The following is an 18,674-nucleotide window of genomic DNA, read 5'->3' on the forward strand; positions in this document are numbered from 1 at the left end:
GATTGAATGAATTTATAGACGAATTTCATAATATTAAAAGCATTGTCACATATTTAATTTATTGAAGAATTTATTAAAAAAAAAGAAAAAGTTTACAGAAAGGAATATCAATCATTACATAGTTAATTTTATTTTGAATTTTCAACTAATATAAATACTACTTTTGTGCGAGAATAATTTTGGAAAATATAGCCATTCATTTGTATAGTTAGGTCATATCAATTAGCCATCTGGTGATGGTTAATCCTATTTTCGCGGTCGATTAGACTTTCTGTTTGAAACCTTTCTCTTAATTTCTTTTACATTATTTCGTCAGAAAAAATGGAGGGTGCACAGTAAACCCTCTCCAAGATATTTCTACTAAAATTTTACAGCTCTGTTCATTAGCCAAATGTTGAATCAAGTGCAACTATAAAAACGATCAATGGTATAGGTGTTTGTATGGCAGTTTGTTTACATTCGATTGTTGCTATTCAACAGTAAGCAATAAGAGCCGAGCTCTATGTAAAGATCTTTAGCATTTTATATGTATAGATAAAATATTTATAAAAAGAACTCATTTTCCTAGAAAATTATTTGGACATTTAAGAAAATTAATAAATTTCAATTAAAAAATAATAATCTTTAAATTTTATTTAATCCGCTTCTGTCCTTAATTTAAATAAAAAATAATAAATGCATAAATTTGTGGTGATAAAAATAGTGATGGTGATAAAAGATTAATCAATACTTCGTGAATCATTAAAGTTATTTGAAATCATTTCTTTTCGCATGTGTATGAAATAAATGTAAGATATTTTTGCATCCAAAAATTAGATATTAAATATGTCATTCATCTGATTTTTTTGCTCCGTTTATAATTATATACAGTGTTATAACAATTACAAAAGCAGCAACTGGATTTTTTTGTGGTTTGTCTTTTTGTAAAAGATCTGGATTGCAAGAAACAATCAGCATCAAATATTAAATAAACTATGGTCTTTTTCTGATTATAAAACATAGAATTAATTTTATATTACTTATAAACAGAAAAAACTGTTTATTATATTTGCAAAATTAAGCACTTAAAAACTCTACTTAGTCCAAAAATTAAAAAATAATAATAAATAAAACATTAAAAAAAACGTGTTTTTTAAAAAAAAAACCTTTGTAAATTTAATTCGTAATCTTCTTGGAATCATCAAGCACCAGGAGTGAAAGAATTTTAAAGTCGGCAGATGTAAACAAGAGTCCAAATGTGTGTATTGCTGCAGATTTTTGTGTTTGAGTGTACTGCAAAATCACCTTTCATAAATATGGCAATAAAAATACAAACATATTAGAAAAAATATTTTATTTTTCAGTTCAGTATGTTAGCTTATTTTACATAATGAAATGCACTAAAAAGTAGCACTACACTACAAGTGGACTCTTGCTTTACAAAACTACAGTTGTATGCAATCCAAATATTTTTGAAAGCTTTACATTTCGAACAAAGAAACTTTTTAAATCGATGATTACGTAATCGTTACGATTATATCATGTTACCGAATGTTTCTGAACTGAAGATTTGGAACCAAATATTCTGATTATTATCACACTTTCATCTAGTGAGAGTACGATAATAATTAGAAAAAGATGATTAAAAAAAAGAACATTTGAAGAAAGCTAACTTAAATATTATTAAAAAGAATATTTGTAGAAAATATGATTATTTGATTACAGAGATAATTAAATCGCAGAAGCAATCAGATAAATAATTTTTTTTTAATTTAATACCAAACTAATAAAAAATATTTTCTTAAGGTTTTTTTATGACACTTTTATGAAAACGCCGTATAATTTTCACCAAACTTAATAGCATGCATTAACTTATTTCGCCCGTTTTGAAGATCATTATTTTACATAACCTTTTAGAAAATTGCATTCGGTTTTCAAATAAAAGCATTCGCTATATAGGAATATTATTTGACCATCTAAAACAAGAGTCCACTTTACACATGACAAGAAAGAGTTTACAGGTAAAAATTCTTTTTGTTCAACATTTGTTCGGATGAACTCATTTGGTCCTAAACAGATATAATTTATCGGCTTAAAAAAACTTACAATTTTTTCCTGAAGGTACAACATTTCAAGGAAGACAATTTTTCTTAGAATTAAACACAATTCTTTTCGAAATGAATTCACATGATAAGCTTTCTGATTAATATCCAGAACTGGGACATGCTGTTGTTCAAAGTCACAAATTTCTCAAAGATTGATTCTACAAGGCAGTTTAGAGTGAAAGACTCATGTTTGGTGAGGAATAGTGAAAAAAAAAAAGGATTTTACATGAGAAGATATGGTGTCAAACATACAAAATGATGTAATAAAGGATGATTTGTTTACAACTTCGCTTCTTACATGATCTTCAAAACAGCAGCCGCCCATCGTTGACTGAACAGAAAATCACATGACATATAATCCTATAGCATCTAACAAAAGATGCAGCAGTAGAAGAGGTCTTGAGGATATGAAGAACGCTGAATCCAAATCAGCATGATTCCACTAAGATGTGACACATTTAGCAAATACTGTGCATTGATTACTTGACAAGAAAGTTTAAATGAGTTGTGTAGAAGTAAAATAATCTCTTAGTCAGTATGGTATTAGATTTATCTCTAATCAATTTAATTTTTGAGCAGGCCTTGAAAAATTGACTCGGTTGGTAATGACCTTTTAGCATTAATATCCACTTTTTTTGGTAGATGACTACGTTGAAAAGTTATTATTATTATTATTTGCGAAAAAGAGACATTTAAAAAATTTTAAATATTTGAACAGTCTTCTTTATAAAACCGTTTGAATTTTATTTCTAAGTCTATTTTTTTAGAAGTTTCTTTGATTTTTATATTTGTATTTATATACGTTTTAATGCTATATTATACCTTCAAATGCTGCAAAAATTCAAATTTTTGATAGAATTTTCTTACGAAAAGTCCCCTAAATTAAAATTTAATGCATATTTTTTTCAAATTTAGTACAATAATTTCTCACTATTTTTTTCAGTTCTTGAATTAGAGAATAAGTAATCTGTAAATTTAGAAATATTCTATGTTTATTTTAATGTTTCACTCATTAAAAAATGACATGTTATTTATCAAATGAATCCCTAAATTTAAATATTGGATGAAAATACAGCTAATTTTTTAGTTTCGGAACTAGGTAATATTTTTCTTAAGCTCTTCTGTAAAATTTTAAGCAAATCGTTTGATAAACCTCTGAACAAAAAGATTTTTTTAATATCTGTTTTTAGTCAAAAAAGCTCTTTTTTCAATTTTTAAAGAGTTTTGTCATTTGATTGGTATATTTTGGTTTTCCAGATGTTTTTTCAATTTTACTTATGCAAAAATTCAAAATATAACTATTTAAGAGCATTTTCCAAAAAAAAAAAAAAAAAAAAAATCCTCATGAACGTAGTCACCCACCTTAATTCCCTCAATGCTTGGAAAATGCTAGTTTTATTTCAGAATACGCTAACAGTTCCATGTTCTAGTATGTGGAGGAGATTTTTAACACCTACTGTAATGCTATAATATGTATGTCATTTTATTTATCACTTAATGCTACATTTCCGTTCCTTCATTTTCCAGGTTCCCCTTGCACACGTCTTTTCTCTCCAATGTGAGATCATGTTTTTCAGCCTTCCCAACCTCCCCACTAAAATTTTAATGATTGATTTTGAATTAAGCGGCATATCTTCTTTTCTGTGAGCTCATAAACAAGAAGTGGCGCAGGCTATTTAAAGCATAGTACCAAAATGGCAGTCTTCAAAATTGCTCTGCTAAATACATTTAATTTCTTATATCAAAAGCAAAAATGGCGTATTAAGAGTAAGGGACGCCCGGAGCGTGCAGAATTTTATCACTACCAATTGTCATCAGTGACTCAGTTAGTGCAAATGGCGCCATAAGTATGGTATTTTTTTCGTTCCCTCTTCATATTTTCCTTTAAAATTTTTCAGCATCTACTTAGCACCTGAGGGCAACTATGCCCTCCTATTACTAAGCCACTGAAATGCAGCTGAGATCCTTGGAATAACTGATTTATAATTTTTTATAAACAAGAAAAATTTAATACTCAGTCAATTGAATTACTTTGTTTGATCAAATACTAAAATGAAGTGATTTAAAAAATAGATCTAAAGGAAACAATTTAGGGCAGGACAAAAATAAAAAAAAAAGGAAATGAAAAGATCAGAATAAGGCGCATAAAGTGATAATTCTAATTTTTTATACTTTTAGACATGGTTTGTTAGTTTCATCAGAAGAGAAAGGGGGGCGCCGCTTATCCTCAATTATCCTTTTCAATTATACCATTCAGATGGCATGCTGCAAATTCGGGAAAAACAACATGAAAGCATTGACCGCAACTGCATTGCCACAACAATTCCAGTTGGTGGAGGCAATATTATGGTTTTCTTGGCATTGTTGGATCCTTTGACTGAATGCCCGAAGGAATTTAAGCGTTGTCACGAATCAAATTGCGCCTCATTAGATTAGTCGTGTACCCGGCAGCGGATGGATACTTCCAGCAGGGCAACGTTCCCTGTCGTAAAGCTGGCATTGTCCATAGATGGTTCGAAGAGCATAGCAGAGGCTTTATCGGGCTTCGTTAGCTTGCCCAACTACCGGATCTTAACCCAATTCAGAATCTGGGGGATGAGACTGAACAGGGAAACCGGCAGATAGATCCAGTATCATCAACTCTTTTAAGAAACTGGATAGTGCATTTCATTGGACATGGTTTCAAATTCTTCAAACCACCTACCAACATCTCATAGAGTCCATGACAAGAAAAATCCATGCAGTATTAAGGACAAAAAGTGGCCTAACATTGTATGGAGTGGAATGATCATAATAATTGTCCATTCAATATGTAGGAAAAACTATATTATATATACATATATACATAAATCAGAATTTTGAAACCATAAAATAGGAATAAAGATGGAAAAAAATGCGAGAAATTCATAATTCTAGTAAAATGAGTAACTTTCAGAAGTAAGATATTAATCAAAACTAGAATATGAAGACTGAAACTCAAAAAATAAAAAATATGTGTGGAATAAGAGCCAAAGCTGCTTAATCGATGGGGGAAAAGCCAATAGCAAATAGGATGTAGAAATTCACATATTAAATGCGATTCTCTAGAATCATATCACTTGAAGAATCTTTTATCGATTCTTATTGCATTCTCATATTATCGTTCAGTTTTAGCCAATTGTTTTTCTTTAAATTCACTTTTACTGATATATTGCAATATTCTATTTCTTAAGAAGATAAGCACGTTTCGCACTGAGTTGAAAGAAAGTACTATAAGAAATTTCCTGAATAATATAAAATATTTGCCATAATTCAACAAAGATGTCATTTCCTTGTTTCTAGAGGAATTTGAATGCATTTGGATATCTGTGGGAAAGCAGCTGCACCACATTAGCCGAAGTGCATTTGATCCTAATCAATTTAATGTGTATCATTCTCCTACAGAATCGGATTTTAAAAATCTTTAGTCAATTGGTACTAAAATATTCATTAGGATTTTAAAAAAAAATCTTTCTACGTCTCAAAACCACGAAGATAAAAGTCAAAACGTAAGATGTTAATTATGGAAAAGTAGAAACCGATATTAGAATTAGCAAAGAAAATTTTTTATATGAAACTAATTACAGCAAGTTTCAAAATTCGAAGTCAGACGATAGCGAAAAAATTTACAAAGATTTTAAAGAGAATCAAAGAAATTTGCTATCTGATTCGACGTTATAGTTTACAACTTCGATATTTTCATCAATTTATTATATTATATTCAAACAAAAACTCAAATTTTACTGGAAAGATTTTTTGCATTAAGTGCTAGGAATTTTAGAGTAAAATGAATTACGCTAAAGAAATGATGAACGATATGTGTCGCATTTGAAGTAAATGTATAATTGTTTAGATATCCAAATATCTCAAATCATTATTTCTTTCCTGAATTACAAAATAAGTAGCAAAAGTGTCTGCTTTTGCCAAAATCAAAGAACAACAAAAAATCAAATTATTATATATAATGGGAACAAGTAGCCGCGGCTCTATCCCACGAAGTAGAAATTGTTTATTTCTATGGTGGCTGATCATCAGGGAAATCTCAAAATTGCTGTTTCCTTCTTTTATGCACAGTTAAATCCCAGAGAAATCCCTACATACTCTACGATGTAGAATAAAGCCGCTAAAAGTAATCTCCTTTTCATTCGGAGACATGCTTACACATTTCTGACGTCATTTTACTTAAGTTTCAGTGCAATTCAATAACGTTGCTGAGAAAAATCAATGAATGACTTGAAAATTGACAATGACTTCTTGTCAATTTGTAAGTCCTTCATTGATTGACTTACAAACTGCTTACAACTGCTTCTTTCTTCGATGAAATTTAAATAGAGTGAAATTCTCCACGCTATTTCTATGTTGCACAAAATGCAAACAAAGTCATCACCTAGTCGATTGTTTCAATGACGTGACTAGTCATTGGGTGAAAACAGGAACTGCAGTCACGGAGAGAAAGGAAATTTCTGAGCCTTTTTGCTATGTCTATGGGTTTAAGCACAATTTTGGAGCGTCATGACAAATATAAGCCGGATTTGCACACGCCGCCACATACAGTTATTTTACATAGCTTTCTGAATTCCATTGCTGTGCTACTATGGAGAATGAAGAGCTCGTCAGACGAATCCAGTAACAAAAAAACTTTTAAAATATAATGACGCTCAGGCTTTCTATGAATCGAGGACATTTTTCATGATTCTCTTTTTAATGAAATGCTAAATATCCTTTCGGATGCCATCTTAATAAACAATCTGAAAAGATGTTTGAATACATCGACTGCGGCTAAAAGAGTTTTTAGTAAAGCTGTCTTATCTACCATCTTAGGAAACCAACTACTTCTGCTCTGTCAAAGGAGTCACTCACGTTTTTCAGCCTCATCGGTGGGTGGACGTTGCCAGATGTTAACTTGCGAAGGCCGTCTGTTCTGCGCTTCTCTGATCCGGTAGCCCTCCAACAATTCCCGGATACTTAACACTCCCGGATGGGTGAGGTAGTAATCCGGTGTGTGACCAGCCTGGAATGGAAAAGGGTTTGAAAGGAGTGAAACAGCGAGTTTCGGCGAAGCAACAGCTTTGTAAGTAACAAGAGCAGAAGCAATGAAAATAAAATTTGATTCTTAAGCTACCTTTTAAAATCAAATTGGACAAAGGTAAGAAAAAAATTTAAATGACGGGCTCATTCTGTTCTTGGGGTAGACTGTACAGATATATTTCCGGCATTCTAACGTATGTGCGCATAATCAAAATAATGAACGCCTCTCATCTAGCCATGCTAATTTGCAGTTTGAAACGTATCATATGAATAAGAAATAACCAAAATATCTGTGTTTTCAATTTTCCATTATATTCAAAGCATCTTCTGATAGTTAATGGAATGGGTAAAAGTTACAGTGACGTAAGTTCTAGGCATTTATAAACTACAAATAGTACTGTATTATTTGGGAACAAAACTATTGTAATGCTGTCATCTTAAGGGTCTTTTTAATCCATATTTAATACAGGATATCAGTTTACTCACTGGCTGCAATTTAAAACCTTTTGCTACAAAAGTGACTTAACTACAACCTGTTCAATTGCAATGCTCTATATCAAAAAAGACTACTAAAATTTTAACATATTCAACCCCTTTTCTCATTGTAAAAAATTATGATTAAAATTTAATTCAGTTTTAAATTCAAGTGTGGTAGTAAAAAAAATGAACTGAAAGAAATGAAGGAATATGAAGTTATAATTAAGTAATATTAATTTTCTTTCCTTTTCTATTGATATTGATGTGATATACATTAAATATTACTATTGAAATAAAAATAAGCACTATTTATGTTTATTCATTTTAATGGAAATGATTAACATTTATTTATTTATTATCGAATCAAGTCCATTTTTGTATAATGTGAAAACCGGAGAAAATATTGGGATTGATTTATAATATAAAAATCTACATTTCAAATATTTTGCTTTTGCCTGAGGATTTTCACGAGCTCCTAAACATAGGAAATAAAATCCAATAGATTTCACAATCATATAATAACCTCTGACTTACATATAAGGCAGCTCCTCTCAAAGTCCCATTCGCCACTGCAATTAGGTCAGAATTCTTTTGCATCTCGAACGAGAAGAATCAAGTAAGCAGAGAGTCGGTAAAGTATGAAGGCATGCTGAGTCTACTTTCTCCAAGTGCTCCGACCATTAAAGAACAGAAGCACTCCTTCTTTAATAAAGTTGCAGAGCTTTCAAGTCCTTGGCTTTCTCTTCCAAAGTAATTTGTTACTTTTTTCGGTTTGCGTTTTTCTCCAGGGAATTTTTAAAGGAACTTACTTTTGGAGAATCTTAATTTTGTTTTATAGCATTAAAATGGCTAAGAAAAATTTGGTGTATTTTAGTGCACCATTAGTTTAGCCCAAGTACACCATTAATACACAGAACAAATCCCTTTCTTTGCCTGGTTTTAATGAATGAAAGGAGGGGACCAGGCGGATTCCTCACTTGTAATCATTAAATTTTGAACCGAGTCGCTCCATTGAGTTGCTAATTTTTCGCTCCACAGTTTGACGAGTAGCTGAATGATAATTGAGAAGATTGAAATGGATTGACTGACAGGAGCGATAACTCGATTGCTTATGTTTGATTAATCCTAATATTAAGATGAGTTAATTTCAAATATTAATAATTTTTTTAAAATTAACTTTGTCTTAGTAAAAATTTGAAATTGTTAAAAGGATCATTTAAATATAAATTGAATATTAGTAAGAGCACATTAGAAGAAAAGTGTTACAACATGATGGTCCTTGCCCGCAAAACTGTCATTTTTTTAATTCGAAAAATTTCCTTTGGGGATATGTATAATAGTTCTAAATCGGACATTATTTAGATGTAAACAATTTAGAAATATAGGAAATTAGTTTTATATGTGTTATTGCATTAATTTGGTCATTCCATTTAGTATAGTTAATATTTCTGGCTAAACGCCATTGTGAAAAAGCACAAAATTAATCGAAAAACAATCGATTCAAATTCAGGACACGGAATTACAGAGGCGATATTTCCTAAGCAGTGGAAACTGAGTGAGTGGAATTCTGGCATATCCGTCTTAAATGTCTAAAAGTTGCACCACTCTTGTGATAATAACGGGTAACGACGTCGACCTTGGACATCAGTAGAATTTTTCTAATCAGACAAATAAAGTGAAATCGACACTTGTTAGAGGTCCATTTCATGGAAAGACATAACTGGATGCAGGGAAAGCTGAGACATTATTTGTTTCTAGGAGTCATCTGGGTTTAAGCACTACTTGTGAAAATGGTTGTAGCGATGTGAGAATACAGTCTGAAAGAGATCTTAAAGTGTAATGGTAAGTGAAAACGAGGCTAGTTTCCGGCCATTTTGTCCATCGGGCACATGCTCCTTTGACAGACAACGTGAGATATTTATCGAGCATTTAATGTTGTGTATTTTTATTCACTTGGCAAGTCCGGTCTCTTTTGCTACGCCACTATGTAAGTATTGAAACGAAAGCTTACTTTATCCTTGACCACTTCGTCTGCCCCGGCCATCAGCAAGATTCTGTAGTAGGTGCCGCCGTCCCTCATGACCGCTGCGTAGTGCAACGGGGTGCGACCCTCCTGCCCGCGAAACGGAAGAGGACAACTCAAACCAATGAAATAATTTTGAAAACAGACTTTTTTCTACTCCAAAATGTGATATTTTTTTTCATTTTTAACTATTTTCCACTTTTTAGGCTTTAATTTATAATTATAAACATTATAGAATCTAGAAATTTACTTTTTCTTACAATTTTATTACCAGATAGTACTAGTTATATGCAAAGAAAATTTATTTACATCGATTAATTAAATAATTGAAGATGAATTAATTAACTAAGATATTAAAATAGTTTATTTTTATTGGCAACATACAAATGTATGAAATTTCAAAATGTTGAGAAATGAGTAAAATATTGAATATAGAATTTTACATTTATGAGCATGAAACAAGATATATTAAATAAAGGCATGCAATAAAAATTATCTTCAATTGTTTCAAAAATTAAGACATTGTTTTCATTTTTCGAGTTTATTAAAAAAAACTCCCAATGCAATGATGCATAAATATTTATTTCCAAGTATGTTAATTCTTATAGAAGTATAATTGCTATTAAGCACTCAAATTGTTGTATGAATTTTTCTGGCGCGCATCAATGATTTTGGTTTTGCAAAACGATTAAATAATGAAGTCAATAAGATTTAATTATTGTCTGAGCATTAATGAGCATTCTGCTATTAAGAGCAATGAAAACAAATTTTATATATATTCAAATATTTTTCGAACATTTTTTAATATATATATTTGAAGAACTGTTTAATTATTGGGTCTGATAAATATTTTTATAAAAATTTTAGAGCAATTTTTTGATTTGATAGTTTATAGCAGCGACTCCTAAATTTTTTCCGTCAAATACTTTTTGATTATTCTTTAATTTTGAGCATCTCCAACCCCAAACTCTGCCTCCATGGAAAGGAATTTTTAAAATAAGTTCTAGGCCTCACATCACCTAAGTAGTCAATAGTCTCAAATTAACTTAGAAGCATTTGCGAAATTTTTAGTTTACAATAAGATCAGTTGCAAATTTCAGAAAATAAAAACACCACTGAAATAATTTAACATTAATTTCTGATGAAAATACCAGTTACTCACCATTATCCTCAACTACCCAAGTAAAAAAAAAAAAAAAAAAAATGCGATTCATGAAGTTTTTCCATAGAGCTGGCTTTTATAGAATTAGGATCAAACGAGAACAAAAATATAATCTCGCGTCTGGAGCTGCGTCGATATTTTTCTTACAAATGCACAAGAAAGGTCTTTACGCAAGTTCTGGGCTTTAGAGAGATGTTACACGCTTTGTTTCAATTAAATATTTTACTATATGGAATTTTTAATACTTTTACATCATTGCCACCTAAAAGTCAACAACATCTTTCAAAAATCATTCCATAATCAATTGAAAATTCATTCAATTTTTTTTTTCATAAACTCATAAGATTTTGGCTACTTGAAAGAAAAACAAAACAGTTCATTGAATGGATTTAATTCTGATTTATTTGCAAAAGCTTTTTTCCATTCAGCATTATATGTAAAAATCAATAACCGACATATATTACATATAACCTACTTTTTATTTTCTTTGCTATAATCTAGAATGTTGAATATTCAAAAATTGAAAAATTCAGTTGTCATGTATGCCTTTGATCAAATATTCTTTTATTTCATGTATAATGCAACCACATTTTCTGAAACTGCAAATATAAAACCTGTTCTACGATATTCTGATCAAGCTTTGTTTCTTTCTAAATATCAAAATTTTAATTGCTTCATGATAATGCAAAATGATTATTCTGTAAGAAAAATTTAAATTACATTATATTAAAAAGAAACTATAAGCATATGTATAAGTTATGGCAAATTATGGAGGTTGTTTGATTCTTTTCAATTGAAAGATAATTAAATGCCGAATGACTCAAGTTTTAATGCGCACTGAAATTGAAAAATTTAGTAGTTCGTTCATTTTATTCCAAAAAATAATCTACGATTTGTTTGCAATTCATTTTGTGTTTGTTGAAATCCATCTCAAGCATGAATGATTCATCCTTCGCAGCAGCGAACCAAACTTGACTCAGAATTCAAAGGAAATTTCGGGCCTGTTGAATGGGAATTGTTTTTCCCTCTTTTATTTCAAAGCAGTTGGACATGACCCACTTATTTTTGAAAAAGAAAAAAAAGGAGTGGAAGACTTACGTTGTCCGGCCCATCCAGCGCTTCGGGAAAATTGTCTATGATGTACTTGACGATATCCGTGTGTCCGTGCAGAACAGCGAGATGGAGAGGGCTGGCCCCCAGGTGGTCCCGGCTGAGAGCAAAGCGCTTTCTCGTCAGGACAGATTCCACTTCTCCCAGGCTGCCACGCACCACGGCGTCGTGAACCCCTTTGATGCGGGCCTGTCAGAACGAAACAACACACTGCATATAAAATATTTTACAAGTGTTTCATTAAAAGGAAACTAGATGAGGTAGTGACGAAATAATTATTTAAGGCAAAAAATGCCGAAGACCAAAGTTACCATTGATAACGGAAATATATTCATGCGCTTACGAGCCTATTTATCGGTGTTCTACACATTCAATCGCTTTTGAATCATTTTCAACAGTACTCTCCATTGTCGAGATGAAATTCAAACCATTTTCAACGTTTCATAAAATATTTGATCGAATGTCTTTCTTCCATTCAGAAAGAAAACGGAAGAATAGAAAGGTTCTCTGCATGAAATGATTTGGATTTCCACACCGACGGCTGGAATCGATGAAATATGTAAAATATTCAAGAACACCAATGCGCACCATTTTCAAGAATTCTAGAATAAAGACGTCTAAAATATTTTGAATTCAAAGCAATCAGAAAAGAAGGAGTTCTTACAGAAAAGAATATGTTTATAAATCTATTTGACATTTTAATCTAAGATCTTCCATAAAGGAAGGTGGGGGAGAATGCAAGGTGGATTTTTAAACTTATTAGTTTCATATTTTTTTAGCCTTGTATGGAGGTGTGTGTGTATGTTGGGGGAGACTATTTTTTCTGACTAAGTGGGCATATTGCATAAACAGAAAATAAAACCTTGAAAAGAAAGCTCAAAATAACGTTAAAAAACTATGCTTTTGTTTTGCCTTTCCGTTAAACATAGAAATTCCAAATTCTGAGCTTTTTTCCCCAGCTGCCTAGGGATATTATTTTCTCAAGGGTTGATCCGTGCTTCATAATCATAGATGTTTTCAAACTTTTCTTTGCTACTCAGTCAATTCTTAGTCATAAAATAGTAGTCTTATTATTTATATTTATGAATTTAAATTTTGAAAAGGTTTGATGGAATGCGTGATAAAATACTCACGTATGTGAGGGTTTTTTTTTGTTGAAAATTCTGAGTGTGGAAGTGTACTCGCTTGATATTTTCCTACGATGTGTTCCATGAACAGCTTCATTTGAAGAGAAGGGAATCGACTCCGTATTTTGATCTTTTATCATAAATGAACTGGATCCAAACATTCATAGAATTTGCTGTTTCGATTTTAGATTATCATTTTATAAATTTCATCACTAGATAAATTTTTTCTAGCGATAAATCACGCATTCTATTTTTTTTTGTTGCGTTTTTTAGTGACTGAGTTCACCTTCACTCGAATAAGACAGATGGTCCAAGAGTTTCATAATGACTTCAACATTTTAGTATGAGACTGCTATTCTGGTGATGAAACAATATGCGTCCCTTTAACATCGAGCCCTTTTGAACTATCGTGTGTGCATGGAATCAGACGGAGACTTTCATTTGACACATTTTACATAAAATGAGAAGCAAAAGCCTCATTTTGGGGATCTCATCACAAATTTCGTTCATCTCACACTCGGTACGTTTTCGAAGTTCTCAGGGAAAAACACAGTCTCATTCCGTAAAGGAATTTTCAGATATGGGGAACATTCATGAAAGTCTTGAGGTCGAATTTTTTGGTAAATATAACATTTTATTTATGTGTACTACATATACAAAGGAAAAAAAAATCCAGATCTATAAGGTATCCCTGAAAAACCTAAAAAATATCTTTCTTTTTAACCGGCTTTGACACAGTCATACCATGTAGGTGGGCACGAGGTCGAGGAATTCCTGTACTTGTCTATCGTCCGAGGTCCTCCCCATGAGCCTCTCACCTTGTCCAGCGATGACCACGTGTTCCAGACGGAGAAGATCCTTGTCCCGAATCCACACATCTATCAGCTCATTGAGACGATCACCTATTCGACAAAAGGAACAACGTCAACCTAAACGTTTTAAAATATATTGACAAATAAATGCCCACGATAATCTGAGAAAGGGCTTGAAGTCTTGGGGAGGTCATTTAACCCACATTCTGATGCTTCTCCTCAGGTCAGGAGGAGCAGACATCCCTCCCCTCACCCCACCCTAACTTAGAGAGCACGGAAACTCAGGCACTTCAGAGCGCTTCAAACTTGTAGCGCTCTGACGAGTATTGATTGGAAGCATAAAACTTGGTCACTGCACATTAAAATTGAACCATGCGTGTCCAACATAAATTTTAGAATCCATTATTGATTCTTTTAATGGCTCATTTTTTCACGCCTACCACACTTAGCTCTAGTTTTATGGTATATATCTTGAATGTTTGTCTGAATCAGAGTCAAAATTCACTTTATAAAAATTATATTATGATATTATTTACGGAACCCTATGCTTTCGAATATGTAGTTTGAAAACACTATCTTTGTCTTATTTCTCCAGATAAATAATGTCACAAAGAAAATAAATTTAAAAACAATTTAGTTCATTTTAAAAAGTAAAATAAAGATAACACAAAAAGAAACGCTCAAAATCTTGCATCAAAGTTAAAAAATACAAGGTGATTATAATTAAACTGACGATTTAAAACTACTGGTCTGAATGACTTGATATTTTAGCAGAATAATCGTGAGGCAATGACATTTTGTTTGGCGAAGGAAAAAAAAATAGTTCCAAAATGTACCGATAGATGGTGCTGTCAGAGGGGAAAAAAACCGAAAATAGATTCGTTAAATACAGGAATGTTGTTAGCCAAAAGGAAACAATAGAGTTCAAGGGTTTACTAAAAATTTATTTGCGATAAGACAAGAATATATGTTTATAGCAAAAACAGTGATAATGACCAAAAAAAAAAAAAAAAAAAGGAATCTAACAAACACCTTATTTAATGGAACAAACACCTCACTGATGGGTGGTTAAGGCATAAGTTGTTCGATATGGCCACCGCCTTGTTCCGCTACTAATTTGAAGCGCTAAACGGCATGCTCTACAACAGATAGGATGGTATTTGTACTGATACAATGGATGTGGTGGGTGACGCTTACCTTCACGTTTGCTAGATTCTCAATCAGCTCGCTGTAAACAACTTTCTATAGATACCAAGAAATCCAGAAATCACACGGGAGCGTGGTGGCCATGTTGTTGGAAAATGGCGGGTTATGATCCTATCATCTCCGAAATGAGCACTCAGCAGCTGCTTCACAGGAGTAGTAATATGCGGAGGTGCGCCATCGTTCATCAATATTGTGCGATCCATTCACTGACGCTGCTGAAGTGCTGGAAGGACATGGTTTCGCAAAAATGCTCAGGTGTGATCTCCTTGATGAAAAACGGACCAGCAATGAAATCTTCCGTTATTCCTGAAGTTATTCCGTTATCTGAAGAGGTAGTGGCTGTAACTGGAACAGATATTCTTGGTCACCAATATCCTGCAAAGTTGCGTATTTACAGAACCGTGCGAATGGAAGCGGCCTTCGTCAGAACACAGAATGTTTCATGGCTATCCGTAATCCACTTCCCTCTGGGCAAGAAATCGTAGTGCTAAAGATTCACGTGCTTCCATGTCAGCAGGTAGCAGCTGTTGCACATGAGCTATCCTGTACGGATAACAGATAAGGATGTTCCGTAGGACTTAACGTACCGTTTTGATCAGCCTATCCAGCACTCGGCCAACTCCCCGTGCACTGCTAATTCCCTCATCACTGTTCTTGTAATGCTGTAGCCACATCTACCACTGCCGCAGAGGAAACTGTTTTCCTTCCTCGTTTCATGTCAAATGAACCGGTCTCTTCAAATTTAGCAATCATTTTTTGCAGACCATTTGTGGTTATTGTCTCCAATATTATGGATTATAATGTCCGAAACTTCCTGATAGCTGTAAGTGTACAATCATCGTTCTTATAAAAAAGCTTCAAGAGCAGAGCGCGACCCTTCTTAGTCAGAGTCACCATGAAGCAAGGTTTACGGAGTTCCCGCCCGTGATGGGCTATCTCCGATTCTGATAGATGTTGATGGAAACCCTGCTGGAGCTATTCTGATTTCAGCTGTTTCCTCCTTGTAATGACACGAGCGTATTCTTAAAGAAAACACACATCTCAAATAAAAACGCAGTATTCAGACTTTTCTTAAAATTATCTATTCGAATCAAAATCACAACCAACATTCTACCTCCACCACACAAGCTCTTCTCATCATATCATATAAAAAAGTCACCCTCAACAGCGGCGGTGAATCTCGCCAATTGTTTCCTCAGACGTCGCCAGGGGCGGCCAAACATCACACCTTTCCCCCAAGATTAATGATTAATCTCAATTTAATTGTTACCTGAAATTAGAACATTTTGTCCACCATTGTGACGAGTTGTCGAAACGTTACAATACAAAAATACTACATTAAAATTCAAAAGATAAAATTTAAGAATTAAAAATAATTAAATCATTGTAATATATACAATAAAATTTACAAACATATGCTAAAATTATAAGTGAAAATATTATTTACATTCTTCAGGAGAGACAGGCCGTCTAGGCAACGCATCTGCATTCACAAGTTGGCTTCCCGTACAGTATTCTATATCTAGGTGATACCTCTGCAGGGCAAGAGTCCATCGTTATAACTCTAATGACTGCATGGCATTCTTAACGATGTAAGTTAGGGGATTATGGTCACTGATAATCCTAATAGATGCTCCAAAAAATCCATGGTTCGAATTTCTTCAAGGACCATACCATCGCGCAAGCCTCCCTCTCTATCGTTGGCCGTTGAGTTTGTGCTTCGGTCAATTTCTGACTCGCAAAGCAGACAGGATATCGCTTTCCGTTGCAGCTCTGTGATAAAATGCCTGTTTCAGATGCATCTGTATGGATGAGGAAAGGCTGCTCCAATGATGGCGTATGAAGTTCTGTAGTTTTTGACAATTTATCTTTCAGTTCTCGAAAGGATTCTCGATGCACTTCTTTCCGATCAAGGACTTCCGGTGATCTTTTTTGTGACGGAATGAGCAGTTTCTGCGTAATGTGGGATATAATATCTGTAATAGTTCAACAATCCCAGTTCACTTTTAAGCTGGGATTTCGTTCTTGGTACTTCCAACTCTTGTATTGCTCTTGCTTTTTCTGGATCCTGTTGATGCTTCTCAGAGTCTATAATGTGTCTGAGATATTTGATTTGAGCTCTCGCAAATGAACGTCTCTTCGAGTTTACAGTGAAACCAAGCTCATCTAATTTTGTAAATATGCAATCCAGGTGTTGCAGATGAGTTTCAAAGTCAGGGTAAAATATTGCAATATCATCGATGTGAGCTCTTGCGAATTCACTACAATCTTTTAAAATATTATTTATGACTCTTTGAAATGTGGACGCAGAATTTTGAAGTCCGAAAGGTAAAACGATAAGGCTTAAATCGATATTGAGTTCTATGAGTTTTAAAAGATGTATAGTCTTTACTCTGCTCTTCCATTGGAATAGTCCAGTATCCCTTTAATAGATCCTAAGTTGTGATGATGTTAGCTTTACCTATACTATACATTAAATCAACAGCATTTTCCATAGAAAAATCATCTGGTTTTGTAACAGTATTTAAGGTTCGGTAATCTACCCAAAGTCTCAAGCTCCCATCTTTCTTACTAACGCAGACCACTGGATGAGTTATGTCGGCATCACTCTCTTCTATTAATCCTGCTTCCAATAATTCGTCCACTTGTTCATCAACTTTTTTCTTTAAAGCTTCCGGTATTCTATAAATGTACGGTTTCTTCCGTTCCGTATTTGGTCTCAAGCAAATTTTATGTCCTTCAACGTTTGCTTTTTTGAGTTTTCCGGTAAATAATCCTTGATGTTTTTTTAATCAGCGCTTTTAGCTGTTTTCTCTGTTGTTCTTTTAAATGATCCAATTCTATCTCACTCATTTCATTTTTCTTCAAAGGCACAGAATAATCTTTCTCAGAAACTGTTATAATTTCTCCGAATTCTTCCTCATCCTCAAAATAACTCCCACAGCATTGACTCTTGTCTGGAATTTTCGGATTTTGTTCACATGGACTTTACTTTTTCCAGCAGGTAATTTCACTACATAGGAATGCGGCGGAATGACTCTGACTATTTCACCAGGTCCAGTCAACCTAGCATACAATTGGTTACTCAAGTCCGAAATGAGTAAATTCACAAGATCTCCAATATTAAAGCTTTTTGATGCAGTTCTCCTATTAAAATAATCAGCATAGGATTGCATCAGCATAGGTCTCTTCTCGGCAAATACTTTCACGAGTTCATCGGCTTCCTCCATTTTCATCTTCAGTTTCTGCAGGTATTCCACTGCAGATTTGCTCATATTCATAGGTAAAGAAATTTCTCCAGACCAAGCTGATTTTAGCACTGCCAAAGGATCTCTTGCCTGTCTCCCATACATTAGCTGGAACGGTGAAACACCAGTTGTACAATTTGGAACTTCACGGTAAGCGAACAAAAGAAATGGAATGTGCTTAACCCAATTTGATGGACCAGTTCTTATCACATGATGTAACATCTGTTTCAAAACCTTGTTACATCTTTCAACCAAACTATTACTAGCTGGATATGGAGGACACGAAAATTTCGGATGACATCCTAATCTTTTCTGGAATTCTTGGGTGAGTTTTGATATAAAATGGGTTCTCTGGTCACTAGCAATAATATTCGGAATG

The 18,674-nt window shown here is 33.3% G+C and overlaps 1 protein-coding gene across 4 annotated transcripts in view; it reads right to left on the minus strand.

The window, feature by feature from the left end:
* Window positions 1–18,674, minus strand: part of LOC129965901 (uncharacterized) — a 142,197-nt gene that overhangs the window by 27,138 nt on the left and 96,385 nt on the right. For all 4 annotated transcript variants that reach the window (XM_056080172.1, XM_056080173.1, XM_056080174.1 and 1 more), the window contains 4 exons: window positions 13,774–13,931; window positions 11,891–12,091; window positions 9,619–9,720; window positions 6,963–7,113 (listed from right to left, as the gene is read on the minus strand). In XM_056080172.1, the coding sequence (XP_055936147.1) occupies window positions 6,963–7,113; window positions 9,619–9,720; window positions 11,891–12,091; window positions 13,774–13,931 (612 nt within the window). The remainder of the gene's footprint in view (window positions 1–6,962; window positions 7,114–9,618; window positions 9,721–11,890; window positions 12,092–13,773; window positions 13,932–18,674) is intronic.

Source organism: Argiope bruennichi, chromosome 4 (assembly GCF_947563725.1).
Source record: "Argiope bruennichi chromosome 4, qqArgBrue1.1, whole genome shotgun sequence".
NCBI classification, from domain to species: Eukaryota; Metazoa; Arthropoda; class Arachnida; order Araneae; family Araneidae; genus Argiope; species Argiope bruennichi.